General features: G+C 44.3%; 1 protein-coding gene across 1 annotated transcript in view; it reads left to right on the top strand.

Annotated features, from left to right (window-relative positions):
• The first annotated feature begins 1,336 nt into the window (after positions 1 to 1,336).
• The window catches only part of LSAMP (limbic system associated membrane protein), a 1,027,179-nt gene continuing 1,010,762 nt past the window's right edge, over positions 1,337 to 17,753 (top strand). The window contains exon 1 of the mRNA XM_071809255.1: positions 1,337 to 1,722. Within this exon, the coding sequence (XP_071665356.1) occupies positions 1,656 to 1,722 (67 nt within the window). The 5' untranslated portion in view covers positions 1,337 to 1,655. The remainder of the gene's footprint in view (positions 1,723 to 17,753) is intronic.

The following is a 17,753-nucleotide window of genomic DNA, read 5'->3' as shown; positions in this document are numbered from 1 at the left end:
ATGTATCTTCAAAACTGATGGTTACACAGCCTCCATAGGGGAAAAAGCATGAATAATGCGGGTGGTACATGGCAGCAGCCACCCAGACCAAATGGTGACTGCATTTTGTGTTGCATCATAGTGTTAATTTTGTTCCACTAGGAAACAAGCACGTGTTTCTGGGCTAGTCACAGCATGCTGTTTCTTTTTCCGACAGGGAATGTCACAGGTGATATGATGGGATCTGGCTTTCATTACAGCAGGCTGAGGGGGGATTTTGGAGACACCACACAAGAACTCACAGGGAAGCAGGCTTCGTGCATTCTGTTCACAGAACAGCTTGTTGTACAGCAGTCTAATAAGAAATACTTTTGGAGGGGCACCACTACTGATGAGAATCCTACACGCTCACGTTAGTGTTCTGCATCCTCAGTATTTAAATTGGAGATTGGAACCTTTTAGCAGTGGCATCCTCATGGGCTGCCATAGTGACAACAATGAGGGGCCATGGGCTGGGTGGGCAACCCACCTGGGCTGCTACACTGCATCCCAGGTACTAGTCTCTCAAAAGTTGTGCAGTTGCTTTGCCTCCATGTCCCCAGCTGCAAAAGGACACCCTTTTGTGAAATGCCTGGGGAGTGACTGATTAAAAGCCCTGTGTGAATGTTAAGTAGTACTTTATTACTGCTGTTTCTCTCACCAGAAGCAATGATTTTAGGGGGCAATAGAGCTGCAGGAGCTAATTACTCCTTGGGAAAAAATGGTTCATGTTAGGTATGGTAGGAGGAACCCATATTTGAAAGGAGAGGGGTAGTGAAAGAAGCATTCTGTGAGCAAACAGTGGCTCTGAAGGCTGGATTTCCTGCACAGAAGGATTCCTTCTGGTCCCTCTGAAATTTCACAGAAGTCATGGGAGATCCAGCAAAGATGCTTGCTATTCATCCTGGAGGCCTGGGCAGCTCTGTAATTACAGTCAGTGTGTCTGAAACTCCCTCTGGTTCCTGTGTACTTCCCAGCAGTGAAACGAGTACCAGAGAGACCCTTGCTTCAGAATTTGTCAAGCTTAACTCTGCTGAGAAATCAAACCTGCCCCACCACAATGAGGAATATTCCTTTGCTGAATAACCTCCCCATATCAGCTGGACCTGGAGCTTTAGAGGCACCTGAGCCCAGCATGGCTCATAGACCTGTGATCCAAGAGATACATTTGCAGAGGAATGAGAGAACCATATTTCTATAGCATAACACGTATACATATATATAAAAATAAATGAGCTGGCTTGCAACACTAGGTGGCAGAGGTGGGATCTTTTCTGCTCTGAGCGCTGTCCTATAAGGCATTGCTTGTTTAAGTACAGTCGCATTTAGTTGGAGCTGCAGGAGAGAGACAGAGAGATTCTCTGTGTTTACAGCCAGCACGGGCTACGGCGAGCATCTAACCTGCCCCCCCTTTCTCCAGCACTTGAAGGGGAGAGTGCGAGGTTATTTGGGAATCTGGCCACCCTGGGTCAGCTTTTGCTGCGACTGGATTGGCAGAGCTGGCAAAACAGAGCCCAGGGGGACTGAAGGAGACACTGAATCCCATTTAATTTGAGAGAAGAAAAAAAAAAAGAAAGGAGAGAGAAGCGAAGAGACGGAGAAAAAGGCAGAGGAAGCGGAGTGAGTGAGAGAGAAGCATGAGGACCTACTGGCTGCACAGTATCTGGGTGCTGGGATTCTTCCTGTCCCTCTTCTCCTTGCAAGGTATGTGATGAGTTCTTTCTTGCAACCTCCTCAAACCCCTTCTGCTTGAATTGAGGCTGATGGACTGAGGACGGCCTGAAACATGGAGCTGGAAGCTGGAGCTTCCTCTTCCCCCACTTCCCCTCCAAACCTTCCCCCCTCCTCAGGAAATAAGCGAAGGAAAGATCGCTGCTGGTGAATCCTATGGTTAGAGGGCATTGCATGTGACTGCTGCTGTATTTATGCTTTTGCAGAGGGGAGTTAGGGGGGCACAGTAAGATATGCAAAGGAAAAGAAGGTAAAGGTGGGTGTCCCCTCCATCCAAAGCCACTGCTTCTCAGCACTTTGGGTCACAAGTACTGATGCTCCTGGATTCTTTACCTTCCTGAGGAGATCAGTGTTAAGTTTCTTTTTTTTTTTTTCCTGAATTAATTTTATTTTGGTTTTGCCCCAGAGAGAGGGACGTTAGAGGAACCTCTGTGCTGCTGGTCTGTCTGCGAAAACCCTATGTCCTTCCTCTCTACCAGAGAGGAAATAAAAAAAAAGAGAATGACAGAGGAAAGACAGGAGAAGGAAATTTGTTGGATATGGGTTTTTGCTCAGTGGAGAATTGCCAGCTGGGTTTCTTGCTTTAAGAGCCAAGTGTGAGTATGGAATTTAGTTTGAAGTGATGACAGGCATGCTAGCTGTTTTTGAGATGCTTTCTGTAAACAGGAGTTGAGGGTTAATGCCTCCCATGCTGTATGTATAAATACATGTCACACATGCACATATAATCATAGCCCTCCAAATCACAGCTTGTACATGATCCACGCTCACTCATACACACCAGTGGTCCTACACACACACATATATATACACACTTATGAATATAGCATGGAAGATGAATAAACTCACTCTGGCACATACAGTTCTAGCTCCTTAGCACATGCAATTCCTGGAGTGCCAGCCTGCCTCTCTCGCACTCACGTTCTCTCTTCCTCTTCCCACCCCCCCTACCTCCTTCAAGCCTTTTCTTGTGTTCTCTCTCCATCCTGCACACTAGCGTTCGTGGTTGCTTGCATATAAAAGTCGCTTGCCTACCCTGCTGCACCAGCCTCGTAAGCCTGCATGCATGCACACATACACACACACATAGGTGAATATATAAATAAAGAACATATATGCACTCTACCTGGCCTACTCCGTGCCTCACAGTCTTGCATTCACAGTGAGCTGCACACTTAGAGGGTATCTTGCTCTGGCTGTTTTCCATACACTCAGAGCTTTTTTTTCCTCACTCTCTTGTGCATACTGTAGTGTATGAGTGCTGTGTACGGGGAAATGCCCAGTCACAGCAAACTCACCTCCCCTTTTCTCCTGTTTCATACACTCTCTTGCATACACTCTCCTATTTTGTGTCTACTAAGCGAATTCCCATATTCGCTCTGTTATACACATGCTTGCTTTCACAGCCTCACACTTACCTGTCACCACTGCATGCACTCACTGCAAAATCCCTTGATTTTTTACCACCTTCTCACATTTACTGAGTGCTCCTTTTAGTACAGTCTCACTTCTTCTGTCTCTGGGTTGCGTACACACTCTTTTCACTGTCACATATTTTTGCTCAAACTTGCATTCTCTGGACTCTGGATTGTGAATCTGGCACCAGCACCTTCCAGCTGACTTCCTTGCTGTGAAGTCACTATTTCTGACAGGGAAGGAGGATTTTTTTCAGCACACAGGATGTATGTAGGGTGAGAGGAGAATCAGTACTTGTGTAGCTAATGTCAGCAATGAAGTTGCGTCGCTTAATGTGAACTTTGCTCTGGAGGAGTAGCTACAGACCCGTCAAAGGAGATGATCATTGGTGAATCACAATGACTCTAACATTGCCTATCTCTCTGATGCATGTTTCCTGACTTATAGTTGATGGTGCTTGCTCTGCGAAGTGTTTCCAAGCCGCAAGCCTTCCCTGAGTTGTGACCAGAGCATCCTGATGCTGGCACAACCAGGAGCTATTTCAGTCCTTTCTTATAGCTGTAGCTACTGGCATTTCACCTTCTGTTTTAGTGAGTTACTACTGCCACAGCCACATCTATTCTGATTTTGAAAGCATCACAGAAGGTCTTTTGAGGGCTGTCTTACCAGGTACCCTCTAAGAAGGCAAAGGCAACACAGTTGCCCTCCCTGTGTTTTGGGATGGGATGGGGCAGGGAGAGGGGAGTGTTGCAAACCTGGAGCTGCTTTCTCTACTGCTTCCAAACTTCAGATGTGGTATAAACCAGACCCAGTCCACTGCTGGATTTGGTTTTGTAGCAAGCAGTAATTTCCTTTCTCTGATCTGGAGGGTGAGAGGCCAGGGAAGCAGGAATATTTGGGCCACATAGGAGAAGCAGGGCACTTCACAAGCAAGCCTGAAAATACCTGAGGGAGGTAAAAAGATGCAGAAAAGTATTGTGCCCTTAAAAAAAAAAAAGAGAGAGAGAGAGAACCACAAAATGCTACCAACTACTTATTTCAAATTAACAAATTAATTGTTATTCACTGAAAGCTGTGGTAACAAGCCTTAAACACTTCTGTAACCCTGCTGAGCATGATTCTGTGGAGCTCTTACCTCAGGAAACTGCAGTAGTGGCTCTGACAGGCAGCAACCCCAGCTGGACCGGCTTCCAAGCCCTCTCTGAGCACATCCCTCCAGAGCCAGACAGCTCAGCCTGCACCTCTGTGAGCTATCCAAAACTTGTCCGTGCTTTCTCTCCCCCTTTTCCTTGCTGTCCACTTGGGGGTGTACCAGTGACCGCAGAAGCGGCTCATCATCTTTTTCTCTTCTTGCAAAGCCACCAAATGTGGGGGTGAAAGAGAGCGATGCCAGCCAAGCTGGGACTGAATAGCAGGTGGTGGGGGTGAAGGGAAGGGAGTGCAGCTGAGGCTGTGGCAGGAGACCTACGGGCTCCCGGTGCCAAGTGCCCAACACGGGCAGCATCCTCCAGTGCCAAGGCAAGGGAATATGCAATGGGTTGCTGGTGCTCCCCTCTGGGGCTCGAGGGCTTTGGCTCCTTCTTCCCTACTTTAGAGGCCCTGAGTCCTGCCCAGAGGATATTTGGTTTTTTTTCTGATCACTTTGCTTCCTTAATTTCATGATTCAGGATTCTTGTGTTTCCCTGCTGCTATGCTTCCAGTCCTCGTTCAGAGGCAGGTGGCTCGGAGGTGGGATGGATGTTCTTCCTGCATGGTGCTCTGGCCTTCCTGCCCTGGGGGTGAGCTGGATGAATAAAAGTACCCACACACCCCAGCACTGCTGGTGGGTGGGATTTTTCTAGTGGCATGCTGCAGCTTTTCCCTCAAATGGATTTGTGTCTTAGTACAGTGTGCCTTGTAGCTTCTCATAAAGATCAGACTCATGAATTGGACTTAAAAGCTGAATTTTTCTTTTCCTTTTTTTTTTCCGAGTCAAAAAGTGAATGTATGGGAATGGGGAGGAGAAGGAAATTATTTGGGTCTATGAAAAATTGCATTTTGATAATTAGAAGAATTTTGTGTTGATGTTTTCCCTTTTGCCTACTATTACTCTAACTTAGCTGTCAATTTGAAAAGTAATTTTCGTTTTCCCCCCTGAGCATTTTATTTTAAAAATGAATGCCTTGACAAATTATACATTTTCTTCAGCATTGCTTTACATTGAAAATTTTTCTAAACAAACTCTTTTCCTTGAGAAATAACAGCTGTTTCAAACCAGCAATTTGCTAAAAAATCCCAGCTTGTTTTAACAAATCTCCTCTACATCCCCACCTCATTGGTTAATTGCAGGAGATTTTGTGATTTAAAAAAAAAAAAAAAAGAAAAAAAAAATACCTCTACAACCAATTTAGTGAAGTAGCTGCTTTAGGAAAGGAAATGCAGAATGCGTCTGCATAGTACTGGCAGCATTTATTTATAATGTATTTTTTGAGCTGCTCAAAGCTGTTCATAAATGGAGAATGACTCTGATGAAAGAAATCACATAAACGCTTGGTTAAGTGGAGTAGGACACTTTAGGTTGGTATGCAGTAAAAATGCTATCTGTAAAGTCTCATGTTTTATAACATTACTAGGAAACGTGGGTGTGAAAAAGGATAGGATTGTTAAGTGAGGTTTGTGCAATCTGTATGGATGGAAGTGTGTACTCAAGTGTTTCTTCACTGATAAGGTGTACGTAACAGATGAGGAGAACAGAGGGAAGAGCAGGAATGTATGTTTATGCGAGTGGTGGCATTGTAGTGTATGGGTAACAGTGTGGGGTGATTCTGATGCACTTGGCTAACATTTAGATGCTGCTGACTGGAGAGAAAAAAACCAGACTTTTCCTGCTCTCCTGAATATACTTTTCTTTCTCTGTTTTCAGCTCTCTCTGTCAAATAAGGCAGGGGAAGCTCTCACAGGCTGGACTGTATTGATGAGGTAAACAACTCAGCTGCCTTGCTTTCCCCTAAATGATGAAGAGGTTCAATACTTACAACAAAACACTTTCGTTGTAGGCGTAAGACAGGGAAGAGTCAGAGAAGGTTCTTTATCTGCAAGCAGGGAGCATTAAAAAGATATCCCAAGTGTTTCTTCTAGTCCTATCCCAGGGATCACAGACGATTTGAGTCAATAATTAGTACACCAGTAAGGCCCCATTTCCCATAGCTGTTAAAATCCCAGCACTCAGCTACCTACTCAAAGGATTTGATTATAAGTAGAAATTCACTTCAACTTTTAGTCTTGGTGACCCCTTCTCACGCAAGAGTTTTACTAGTCTTGTAACAAATACCCTATTCCAAATGTTTGTGGGTGCTCCTTTTCAGCCTGCAAACACCCCTGCATGTGTTAGTGGTCTGAGGAGGAGACAAAGTCTTTAAGAGTTAGTCTTCACACCTTTTTTTTCACATACAAGCAATAGATCTCCTTCCAGTCAGGGTGAGGAATATGGCTGCTGTCATCCTAGGCTGATGGAGAGCCAATGCTTTAGAAGTTCATATCTTTAGCTGTGTTCCAGGAGTGCCTTCTGTCAGCTTTCAGGTACACCAAGGCCCTTGCCTTGCTGGTGGGGACTGTCCCTTTCCCTCAAAAGATTTACCTCGTGCGAGAGTGTTTTGCCTAGGAACGGGTTAAAGTAGTGATGTTAACACATGAGTCTAAATATGATGTAGCTAGCCCCTGCAGCAGCAGCTGGGTGCTCTGTGCGGTTCCATGGACAGGCTGGTGTGCCTGGGCAAGGCTGGTGGTGAGGAGCTGTAGCCCCGCTTATTGATCTGCGTGCTGTAAAGTGGAAACAGGTGGCAAAAGGTGATTACGAGTGAATGCAAGGGAAACCTCCTATTCTGGGCAGATCTGAATACCTGATGGGCTTCCTTATGGAAGAGAGCCAGCTGAGGTCATTGGCTGACAGAGGCTGTTAAAGGATGGAATAACCTGAGTGAAATCCATCGTGGTACCAGACAAAGGCATCCAGGAAGAGTCTGGGGAAAATCTTTCACGTGTCCCTTTGAATATATGGGCATGTGCTTTCCAAAAGATTGTCTCCTTTGCATGCAGGGTGGCTGCTGGGAGGTTGCTGAGTTTTGCTGTATGCAGTCCCTGGAGGAAGCATGAATCTTTGCCTTTTCAGTATCCCTTTTCCTTAAAGAAATGTATGCCATAGTTTTATGTACTGTTCAGGCTCAATCAGCAATGACTTTGACAGCCGATGTGCTTTTCCTGCTGTCATTTTATTTGGGATAAAATCAAAATACCAAGCACAGCACAGACCATTTTGTCCCACTCTAAGAAGAAGCAGATAAGGGCAAGATGGAGATTTGTGTGGGTGAGCGTGTGAGACACAGCCCTCTCCTGGTGTCAGGGAAGGGCAGAGGTCCCTGCAGACAGCATGGAAAGGGAAGAAGAAATGCTGGGAAATCATGTTTCTTACAGAAATGCGCAAGAAAAAAAAAATATATATATATAAAATCTGGGCTGGATTCTGTGCTATGCCGTGGCACTGTGGCGCTTTGGTTGGTGTCGGGTATCCTGTGAGCTCCCTCCAGCAGGTTGCCTGCCAACGGGGCAGCATTGCCCTGCTCAGCTGCATGGAAGGAGAGGCAATAGCATGGCAGGGGCTGCTGCTTTAATTTCTCTCAACCAAAGGTGTGTTCTTCCTAGCTAAGACTTGCAAAGCCTCACAATGAAGTGTTTTGCTGGCCATTTCTGTTGTCTTAAAGTTCATGGAAAAATTTTGCATGACTGCTCCCTGGGAGTAAAGGACCCTTTACGCTAGACCTGCCTAGTGTTCACCCATCAACATGCAACAGGATTTTACTCTGGTTGTCAGCTGTAGAGATACTGGACTTCAAAAGGTATCTCTGGAAGATTGTTTTGGGGGCAATACAAGGATATACATATTGAATTAAAGCAGGCTGGTGTGTTTTTTATGAGGGACAGTTTTGTTTTTTAAAAAAACAGCATCAGAAATGTAGACGTCAGAAAAAAGAGTTCTGCCTTAAAGCGAAGGTGAGTGTAATTGGAGCTTTGAGCTCACAGTCTGGGCTTTAGCAGTTCCTAAGTTCTCCGAAGATGGTTCATTCTTGAAACCTGCTCCCTTCCCTAAGGTCTGCTTCTATGTGACCTCATGGGTGCAAATTTCTTCATTTCTTTCAGGTTTGACAGAGCTCTCCCACAAAGAGGGTGGTCCTCTCCCTTTTTTGATGATGTGTTCTTGGCTTTTGGGAGGGGGAATGTGTGGCAAGCAGGTCATGAGCAGTGGGATGAGGGAGGGAGCAAGCAAGGAGACAAGTGGAAGGCTGTGGATTTTTCCAGCCGGGAAATCAATAGCATATCAGCACGCAGCCACTGGGATATGAGTATGAAATGTAAGTGTGTAATCACAGCTCCCTCCCCTCTGCCCCTTAGCACTTATATTGATGGTGAGTTGCAGACTGGAACCAATTAATCCTTACAACCTTCTAGGACAATAACTATTAATATTCTCCTGCATGCCCTCTGGCTGCTGCACCTGCGTGGAGCCTGGCTGTGCTTGGCCCTCAGCAGCTGACCCAAACCTACGTCGAAAGTGAGAACAAGGGTCTTTCTGACAGTGAACCTTGCAGCCCGTCCACTTGTGCAAGTGTCGATGAAGCTGGCTGTGTGGATATATACTTGAGTGTCTGACAATGGAGGGATTTGCAGGTGAGGATTTGCCTGCAGGAAGAAGGGGTTGTTTCAAGGGACATCCATGGGGTTTTTGATGTGTAAACATGTTTAGACTTGTGCCATTGTGGGTCCATCTGTTTGTGTGAGCACCTACTCTTTGCCATGTAAAACTACTTTCTTGTACAATGGGTTCACATGTATCACATCATTCAGTTTTATTTATGCCTGTATAAATGGCCTGTGCATGAAGGTATGACCAGAGGCCGTTTAATATCTATTCCTTGGCTTTTGAGAAGATGCACATGCAAACCAGAAGGTGATAGTGGAGAGATATACATATGTGTTCATGTATTTGCATGTAACAAAATGTGCAAGTTGTGTGTTAAAGATGCTTGTGCTGTGTTAACATATCTGGTTCAGAGTTGTATTTTGTGCAAGGGAGATACTATGAAATCTTAGTTCAGGAGGTGAATGCAGCATGATTACTGATAGAAATATCTGTACATGCTTTTAGAGTGACCATTACTCATAGCAGATTTGCATCCTATCTTGACATGGCAAGCAATTGTTGCAGTGAAACAGAATTGTTGCTGTGGCTTGGCTATCCCTCCTCATCTTTCTGTGATAGCCTCAGTGTAAGGTGACAACTTAGTCATGCTTCAGTCACCTGGGCATGAAATACAGTGTAGACAGTGGAAAGGACATGTTTGACTCCTGCACTTTCATGGCAGAGTTTCTGGGAGTAGAAGAAGAAAGAAGATAAAAGGAGACTTTCTTGCACATACAAGCTGCGCTATTTTAATTAGACTGATATATTCAAAAATAGTACAACCTATCTGAGCCAACCTTTCTTACGTAGTTCTGCTATTGTGTACTGTATCAGCAAAGGGTTCCTAGGCTGGATGCGATCTGAACCGGCAAACCAGCAAGTATGCACATTCGCTCTACCTGCATTAACACAGCCTTGCTCGTTCAACTATCTCAACAGCACAGATTCTGTCCAGCATAGCTGTGTTTTGTCAAGTCTCAGGTTTAGCTGGCTGAGTAAAAGTGGGATAGACCTGACTGCAGGCATGCTTCTGTGGGATGTTCTTCACCTCTTCTAGATCTTCTGTAGAGGGAAGGAAGCTATTTGTATGGAAGAGTCTTGGTGCTGTACAAGGGTTAGGGCTTTTACTAAAAATTTCTCAGTGATTCAAAGAAAAAGAAATCTTAATCATCCTAGCTGCAGTGATGCGAGAGCTGCCTGTAGTCTAGGCCTGCTAAGAGAGGGAAGATAGGAAATGGCAAGAGCGCTAAAGTGAGGATATAGAACATCTCTTCTGTTTCCATGTATTCTAGGCCCCTATTGGTGACTGGTTTCTGTATTATCTAGCAGCTACAGAGCCGCAACAGATTGGACTGCTAATAAAAAAAACCAAAAAAACCCAACAGGCTGCAGCATGAGGTAAATGAGCTGTGGCATTGCCCCAGAGGGACCTAGAGCTAAGGTCAGCCGTAAAAAGTCTTCCTCCTCTTCTGGTCTGCTGTGTACATAGAGAAAAGGGAGAAAAGGCCATTCTGACTGGCCTTGCTCTGTCTGTCCTGATAGAACGCTTTGTAGCAGTAGGTTTTTCTTCAGGCTTCAAGGGACCTTGTAAGGCCTCTGCTTTTAGCCTCTCCTCTTCTCCTGGTCAAGCTGAAGAGTTTCTGGTGTCTTTGCCTCCCCCTGCTGCTCCAAACAACCCAAGTGACCACAAAAAGCAAAACAAGACATTCCAAGGTGTCCTTGGTGCTGCAGTGTTGCTTGAGCTGCTGTGAAGGAAGAATGGCAGTGGGAAAGGTATGGGGGACACAGGAGACTTGAAGCCCTTGCTTTCTTTGCCACATAGCAGGGATCCTTAGAGTGCCAGCTTTGAAGCCCATGCAGACCTCAGGATGCTGTGTGAGAAAAGGCTTTGAAATTGTTACAGGGGGAGACTTAGGAGGACCTTGATCTTGAGGAACCCTTCCTATGGAGCTGCCACCTTTTCTTGATGCCTTGGCCACCCCATGCATGTCCTGAGAGCTGGCAGAAACCTTGACAGGTTTCTTACTGAACCCTGCCTGATGTTCCCCAGAAGTTTGTTGAAGCAAACCAAGAAGTTTTGCAAAGCATTTCTGCCTCACTGAAATGGCATTTTTCTAATAAGGAAAAAAAGGTGTTTTGTTGGAAAAATTCCAGCTTGGGTTTCAAGAATAGATTAAGGCACAAGTGTTTAAAGGCTTTTCTGAGATGTGTTATCTTCTGTCCTAAGATTACATCAAAGTCTCAACAGTCATCTAGAACAAAAAAGTTCTGAAAATTGTGGTCTTTATAGACATGAAGAAAAACTTGAAACTATAACCTGAGTGCAGCCAGTAGCTGGTGTCCGTATTGAGTCTGCCAACAACGGAGAGAACATTTTCAGGGATATATCATCCCATTTATTTCCCTGAGGTACTACGTTAGACCTTCTCCTGCTAATGCCTCTTTGCTGACTGTGTTGAAAATGCTTTCCCAGAGAGTGTGGTGGTCCTGGTCCTCTTGATCAAGGGTTAGATGCAGTTTTTCTGAGGTAAAATGCTCCAGGAAACCACTGTTGCCATGCTTGCCTCAGTGGCCCAGCAGAACTTTTTTCATAGGGTCTGCCACTGCTTGATGGGATTGGAACCTGGAGGGTGTGCACCATGTAGCAGGTTTTTAAGTTATACTGTGGATTGTGCTTCTGTTGGATAATGAGAATGTTTGTTCAGTTTGACTTGTGACCATTCCCGGACAGACTGGGAACTGTAAAACTGGAGAAAACAGTGAAACCAAAGTTGTAAAGGCTCTACAGAAGATCTACCCCTAGTTTTGTTTGGAAATGGATTTCCTTCAAAGAGGGCCAGTTGATGTCACTGGGGAGGAGGGAGTGTCTGTCATGAGAGATGCTCATCCCATAGCGATGCCATATCTGAACTGGAGGGTGAGAGTGCGCATGTGTCTGTGTGTGCATGGCATGTGCGGGGCCTGTGCTGTGATCACCAGAATTACTGTCTAGCCACATAACAAGCTGTTGTTGTTTACAGCGCTTGGTTCCGGGCACTTCAATTCCAGAAAGACGTAAACAAAATTAGAGGGAATTCAGAGGATTGCAAGGAGAATGATTAAGGGGCTGGAGGGACTGACTTATGAGGAATGCTTGCAAGAGCTAAATATATAGCTGTTTTGGCTAAATGACTAAAGAGGAGCTATGCTGATGATCTAGGCATACTGGGAAGGCGTGAAGAATTGTCTAGTGTGGACTGCGAGCTAGAAGTCTCTCACATGGTATAAAATTTGGAGGAGGGAAGGGAAAAAAATTGGCAGGAGAGAAAAATACTTAATGGAAGAGAGAGATTAGGTGGTGAAATGGCTTTGTTAAGAATTGTGGCGGAATTGCTGTCATTTGGGATATCTGAAGTTTGGCTGGGCAGAGCCCTGGAGAATAATCCATGCACTACAAGCTTGAAAAGGTCCCTCGAGAGACAGTCTAGATGCCTTAATAGATTTTTATGCTGTCATTAATTTCTGAATCACAGCTAATACTTCCAGTCTGACAAAGAACCATATTAGTTAAAGTATTTCTCTTTCTTGCCTTGTATTATTTCTGCTGTGATGCAGATACTGGGGCACGACAGGCTCATGAGGAAGTCTTCTGCTATATTAACAAATAAAATCCTGATTATCAACTTCTTAACTCAAAGACTTATTTTCATCTTTCATTTAGTGGGGTATTCATTCAGATTTGTGTGATAGGTGGGCAAAGGCAGCCTGCTGGACACCCAATAAGATGAAATCCCAGTATCTGTAACTTTGTCCTATAAGGTGTGCTAGGCTTTAAGAAGTTTCCCATTGCCACATATAATACATACATACCCTCTGCTCTTTCTTTGTCTTGCACATTTTCAAAATGGTAAACAAACAGTGGACTAGTCCCTTCAGGCTCAGATGCTCATGTGGCTGATGTTGTAGCATTCCTGGTATGTCACAAGAGCTGAGCCCTCCCAGGGTCATCTGTGAACTGTGGGAAGGAGGACCTATGAGGGAGGCAGAGGTGGAACAAAATGGTAGGAGATGATCAAGTTGATCAGTGGTGAGTGGGAATAAGCCAGCTGGCTTGCTCTTATCTTGCTTACAACAAAAAGTGAATAGTGAAAGCTGAATGGGTAATGTTGGCTGCTCAGTTTAACACTTTTTGGGGAAGAGAACAGACTGAATTGACAGCGAGTTTTGTAGTGGCTGCTGTGCTGGCTGGCACCGTGGACTTACAGAGGAAAAAGGTACTGCGGCTCAAGTGAAAGAGCCAGGATACATAATGGGGATTATCCAGATTGAAGATTATTAGTGCCATGGAAGCAGACCCAGAAAGAGTTTGTCATAGTTTATTAGCTCAGGTGCAGGACTATGCAAATTGCAGTCTGTTTCCTGAGCAGGAAGCAAGGAACACTATTTTGCATTGCATGCAGGCCAGACTGGTAAGTATTGCTGGATCTTTCCCAGTCTGTGCAGGTCCAGTTTGAGGATCTCAGCAGCCCAGCCCAGCAGTGCCAGGGAACAAGATGTAGAGACAGGTGAGTCTGGATGGAAATCAGTGCTGCTTAAACTGGACTTGCAACTAGTCTTGGTGGCTGTTGGCAATGGCATCTTTACCCCATGCTCCCTAGCAGAGTGGGAGAGCTCATTAGCTCAGATTTGGTGCAGTGAGAGTACAGCTGGGCTCTGGCTCTGAACCGGAGACAAGGAACATTGTAGTCTTGAATTATCTCCACTGAACTTCCTGATTTTTCATGTTATAGTCTCCTATTTAAGAAACATGTAAGTCCTGGAAATAATACCAAATCCTACCTTTACTTGGATAGAGTTAGTTGGCTTTATTTGTGCCAGAATGGGAAAACTCTGAGATGTGAGAAATTCAGTAGAGGGTAAAGACAGGGAGAAGATTGGAGACTCCAAAAGTGACAATCTGTATTGGCGGAGATGGGTTGCTGTTCGATGGTAGGATGCATGCTCATGAAGATGGAGAGCTTGAAATACAGGCCTGAAGACCAATGGACCACTGTTTTCTAGGTGTTATTTAGGCAACCTGTGTGCCCTCTAGTGGCCTAACTCATGGAGGGACTTAGATACTGCTGCTACATCAGTCAAAGGCAGTATTTCTTAAAAAGCTGCACTGTGTGTTTGGACCCTAAAGCATGAGGATTCTCAGTCCTGGCTCACTGCAGAGAGAGGAGTGAGGTGAGATATAATTTGTCTAGTAATTGCGTTTGTTGCATGCAGCAAATGGATTCGTTACAGCACCTTTTAATCATTGTTCTGTGGGATTTTGCTAATCTCATTCTAACCCCAGCAGAACGTTTGTCGCTTCGCACCCAGCAGTTGAATTAATGCACGATGCTGCTGCCTCCTTTAGATATGGGTGCAAAGGCTTAGCAGCAGGAGGCCTTGAAACAGATTCCTGTAACTGGCTGTACAGGATAGAGCTGTGGGTCAAACTCTAACTCTGAAAGGAGAGAGGAGGGACCCAGAATGCTACAAGAAAGAGGGCAGCTAGTGGGAAACTTGTGCTTGTATGTGCTGAACATTTGAAGAAAAATATAAGCATTTAAAAGACAAAATCTAAAATGACCTGGGCTTCCACTCTCTAAAATTCCCGGTCTAGGTATCTAACAGCAGCGCTATTTAATAGCAACCTTCACAGGAAGGGAGATTTTTCTCAAACAAGAAGTGAAGTTTTGGGGCTTTTCGTTTACTGCTATTCACATGTTTGAACAAAGGTTCAAAAGTGGATTGACACTCATTAATAATTACTTTTGTTAGTCACAGCTGGTCCTTTAAAAATAATCATGCAAATACACTAAAACAGAAACTTCTTGGGAAAATGTGGATGTTTAATGAAAACTGGTACAAGGAGGGATTTCTCATGAGCAGGATGGCCTTTCTGAAAGAAGCAGAGACAAATTCTAAGCCAGTGCAATATAAAAAAATCCAGGTCTCTATTTCTTCTCCAAAATAGATCAGGATCTGGAATTTGATTATCCCACAGTTCAGAGAGCACATTAATCCTTGGGCTCTCATCTGCATTGGAGAGGTCTCATTTTCCTCTCCAAGTCACAATTTCAGCCACCATACATGTCAGAGTTGGAGCTCTGTGACTTCTGTTATTCAGTGTGGAGCTTGCATTAATTGCTAGATAGGGTGCGAGCAAAATGGTCTACACCTGCCACACAGACACAGGAAAAAAGCTCAAGCTGCCAAAGGCACACAAGCTCCAGGTCTCTGTGCTTTGGTTCACGGCATGGAAGGGCAGGCTGTGGGACAGCCCCTGCTTGTCTCAGGGGATGGCTGGGAAGAGCTCGTTGGCTCTGTGAGCAGAAGTGGCAGCAGCAGGACACAACCCTTGCAGGTATTTCAGCAGGCAATAGTGGGGATGGAGCTGTGGCCGTAAAACAGAGCTCTCCGAATTCCTGAGCAAATCCCTGCGTATTGCCCTTGGCAGATTTGGAGGCAGGCAGCTCTGTTAAATTTGTAAAACCCACAGAGTGGTGTCTGCCCTGCAGCCTCAGTGAGTGTGGCCAATTCCTTCTTGGTCCTGATGTTGGCTTACTGGAGCTGCAAGGAAAGGAAAGGCATGGGTCTTTTCCTTCATCCCCTGAGTGAAACTTGAACCAAATGTAACAGTTTGTTTCCTGTTGCTCACCTTTGTGACTAAAACAAGGGACCAAATATGTGTTTGTAGCAAAGTGGAGTAACCCAACAGCTTCTATGACGTTTACCTCCTGCACTAAGGTCATATCAAGAATGTATGACCTAATTTTTGTTAGAAACCATGAATTCTGCATTGAAGTTAACATTCTGGTCTGTGGCCTTATTTGTTCTTGTGGGGTAGAAGGTTGCCTAACACCTCTTGAAAGTTTTTTGTTTTGTTGTTGTTTGTGTGTGTGTGTTTTGTTTTTCTTTTGGGGAGGTTTTTGTGTAGAAAAACAAGGAAGAAAGAAAAACAGCTGTGAGGGCTATTTGTTTGTTTTGAGTAGACCCAATGTGGAGTCCATAATCCAATTTCAGGGAGCAAAGGCTTCAGGCTGGGTTTACTCTGTGTCTCTTTAGGAGGCTGAAGATGTGCTGTTTGATTTAGCTGTCCTCTGTAGTACCTATTCCGACTTGAGTCTAAGAAAATTCTAAGCTTGTACATTTCTGTGAGGGGGGGGGGGGGAAAGGGGAATGAGTTGTAACGCACATATCTTTTGATCAAAGACCATTCTGTCTTACTGACTGAGAATAACTTTACCCTCCGCTTTTTGCCAGTGCTCTGAAATGCAGTTTTTTTCCTGTCTGGTTTGTTCCCATTGTCAAGGATACTCCAAATAGAGGATCTTCAATCCTCATTAGGATGATAGCAAATTTCTTATGGGATCTGATCTGGGTTTTAAAGATTGCATCTGGATAGCTAGGCACAATATTTACCTTGCAGAAACTATAGAACTGATAATGTGAGTGCAAGAAGCAAAGCATTTTTCCCGATTTTTCAGATTCAATAGTGTCTTGCAGCGCAGTCTGGCAGTTAGAAGAAACATTTTCTCATGTATAAACTTGGGCACCTTTGAGTTGCAAATGACTAAGAGACAATAAAACACACATTGCCACTTTCATGGGGACTCTTTAAAAGCTAGAACTGCACTTTCAATTAACTCTACCATATATGGCCAAAGTCGACACTGCATAAAACTTTGATAATTTCACATTTTAAAAATGTATCAGAAAGTCTCATTCGTACATCTTCACTGAAAATTTCATGAATTGCACATTTCCTGGTGTTAGATGTTCAATAAACTTAAATAATGCAGCAATTTACATCTAGAAGCTTTGCTTTAAAAATGAAGACTGGCTACTTATCTACTGGATTGAGAAGAGTTCTTTCTTTTTATGCCTTCACCAATTAGAATAGACATTTTTGTTCTTCTGAAGTTGTTGGAGATCTGTACTGGCCCAATAGTAGCAAAACCCTGACATCAGAAAGATATATGAGGTATCAGCATATAGCTGGACATAACAATATCCCTTTTGTTTGAGCTGGACGTTGCATCCTTGTTTGTTTCATGGGCATCATCATTGAATTTATTCAGAAATTTTCCAGAAAAAACTTTTCTGTATTTTAGTGTCTTCGCAGCTATTTGGGCAACTTGAGGGTAGAAGGCAGAGGAAGCTTGAATGAAGGAAGTTTGTGAAATCCAGAATGTTAGTCATTAGCACAGAGAGCTTCCTGTACAGGAGTAGTCAAGTTGCTGGAAACGTCTTCCTAGATGTTAAAGATCCAGGATAAGCTCCTAGTTTAGGAGGATGAAATTATTGAATCTGTCTGTTGATGCAGATGAGTTCCTGGAGTACCCTACTCATCTCAAGTGGTGTACTGTTTCCATACCCTGTCCTCAATTTGGTAAATGCTGGGTTTTGTCTTTATCTGACTGACCTCAGAGAATAACCTGGTGTGTGAAGAGGGAGACTTTAAACAAAGCTCTCTGGAGTTTTTCTCCCTTTCCGTAATCTTACTTCAAAGTTTTTCATTGTCACACCTAGTCTTCTCATCCTCCTACTCATGTCCCTACTGCAACCAAGCTGTGGGTATAAGCATGCTTGACCACACTCCTGCTTTTCCACAAATTATCTTTACGCTAAATTACTGATGAACATTAAGAAGGAAAAAATGGAGCCAAAGGTACCTGTGGCAGTCCTGGGACAGCACTTCTGCAGACAAGCATCTCTTCTTAAGGTGATCTGCTGGCCATGACCATGATGGTTAGTGAGAGGAAAATCTTTAAACCATTTCAAACATCCCAAGCAGTGCTTCTTATCAGGAGATAGCTTCCACTTCCTCCTGCAATGCTGCTCAGTGACCTCCATCATCAGT

The sequence above is a fragment of the Patagioenas fasciata genome, chromosome 1, assembly GCF_037038585.1.
Source record: "Patagioenas fasciata isolate bPatFas1 chromosome 1, bPatFas1.hap1, whole genome shotgun sequence".
NCBI classification, from domain to species: Eukaryota; Metazoa; Chordata; class Aves; order Columbiformes; family Columbidae; genus Patagioenas; species Patagioenas fasciata.
Note: the sequence above shows the minus strand (reverse complement) of the source record. Positions and strands in the feature narration are given on the sequence as shown.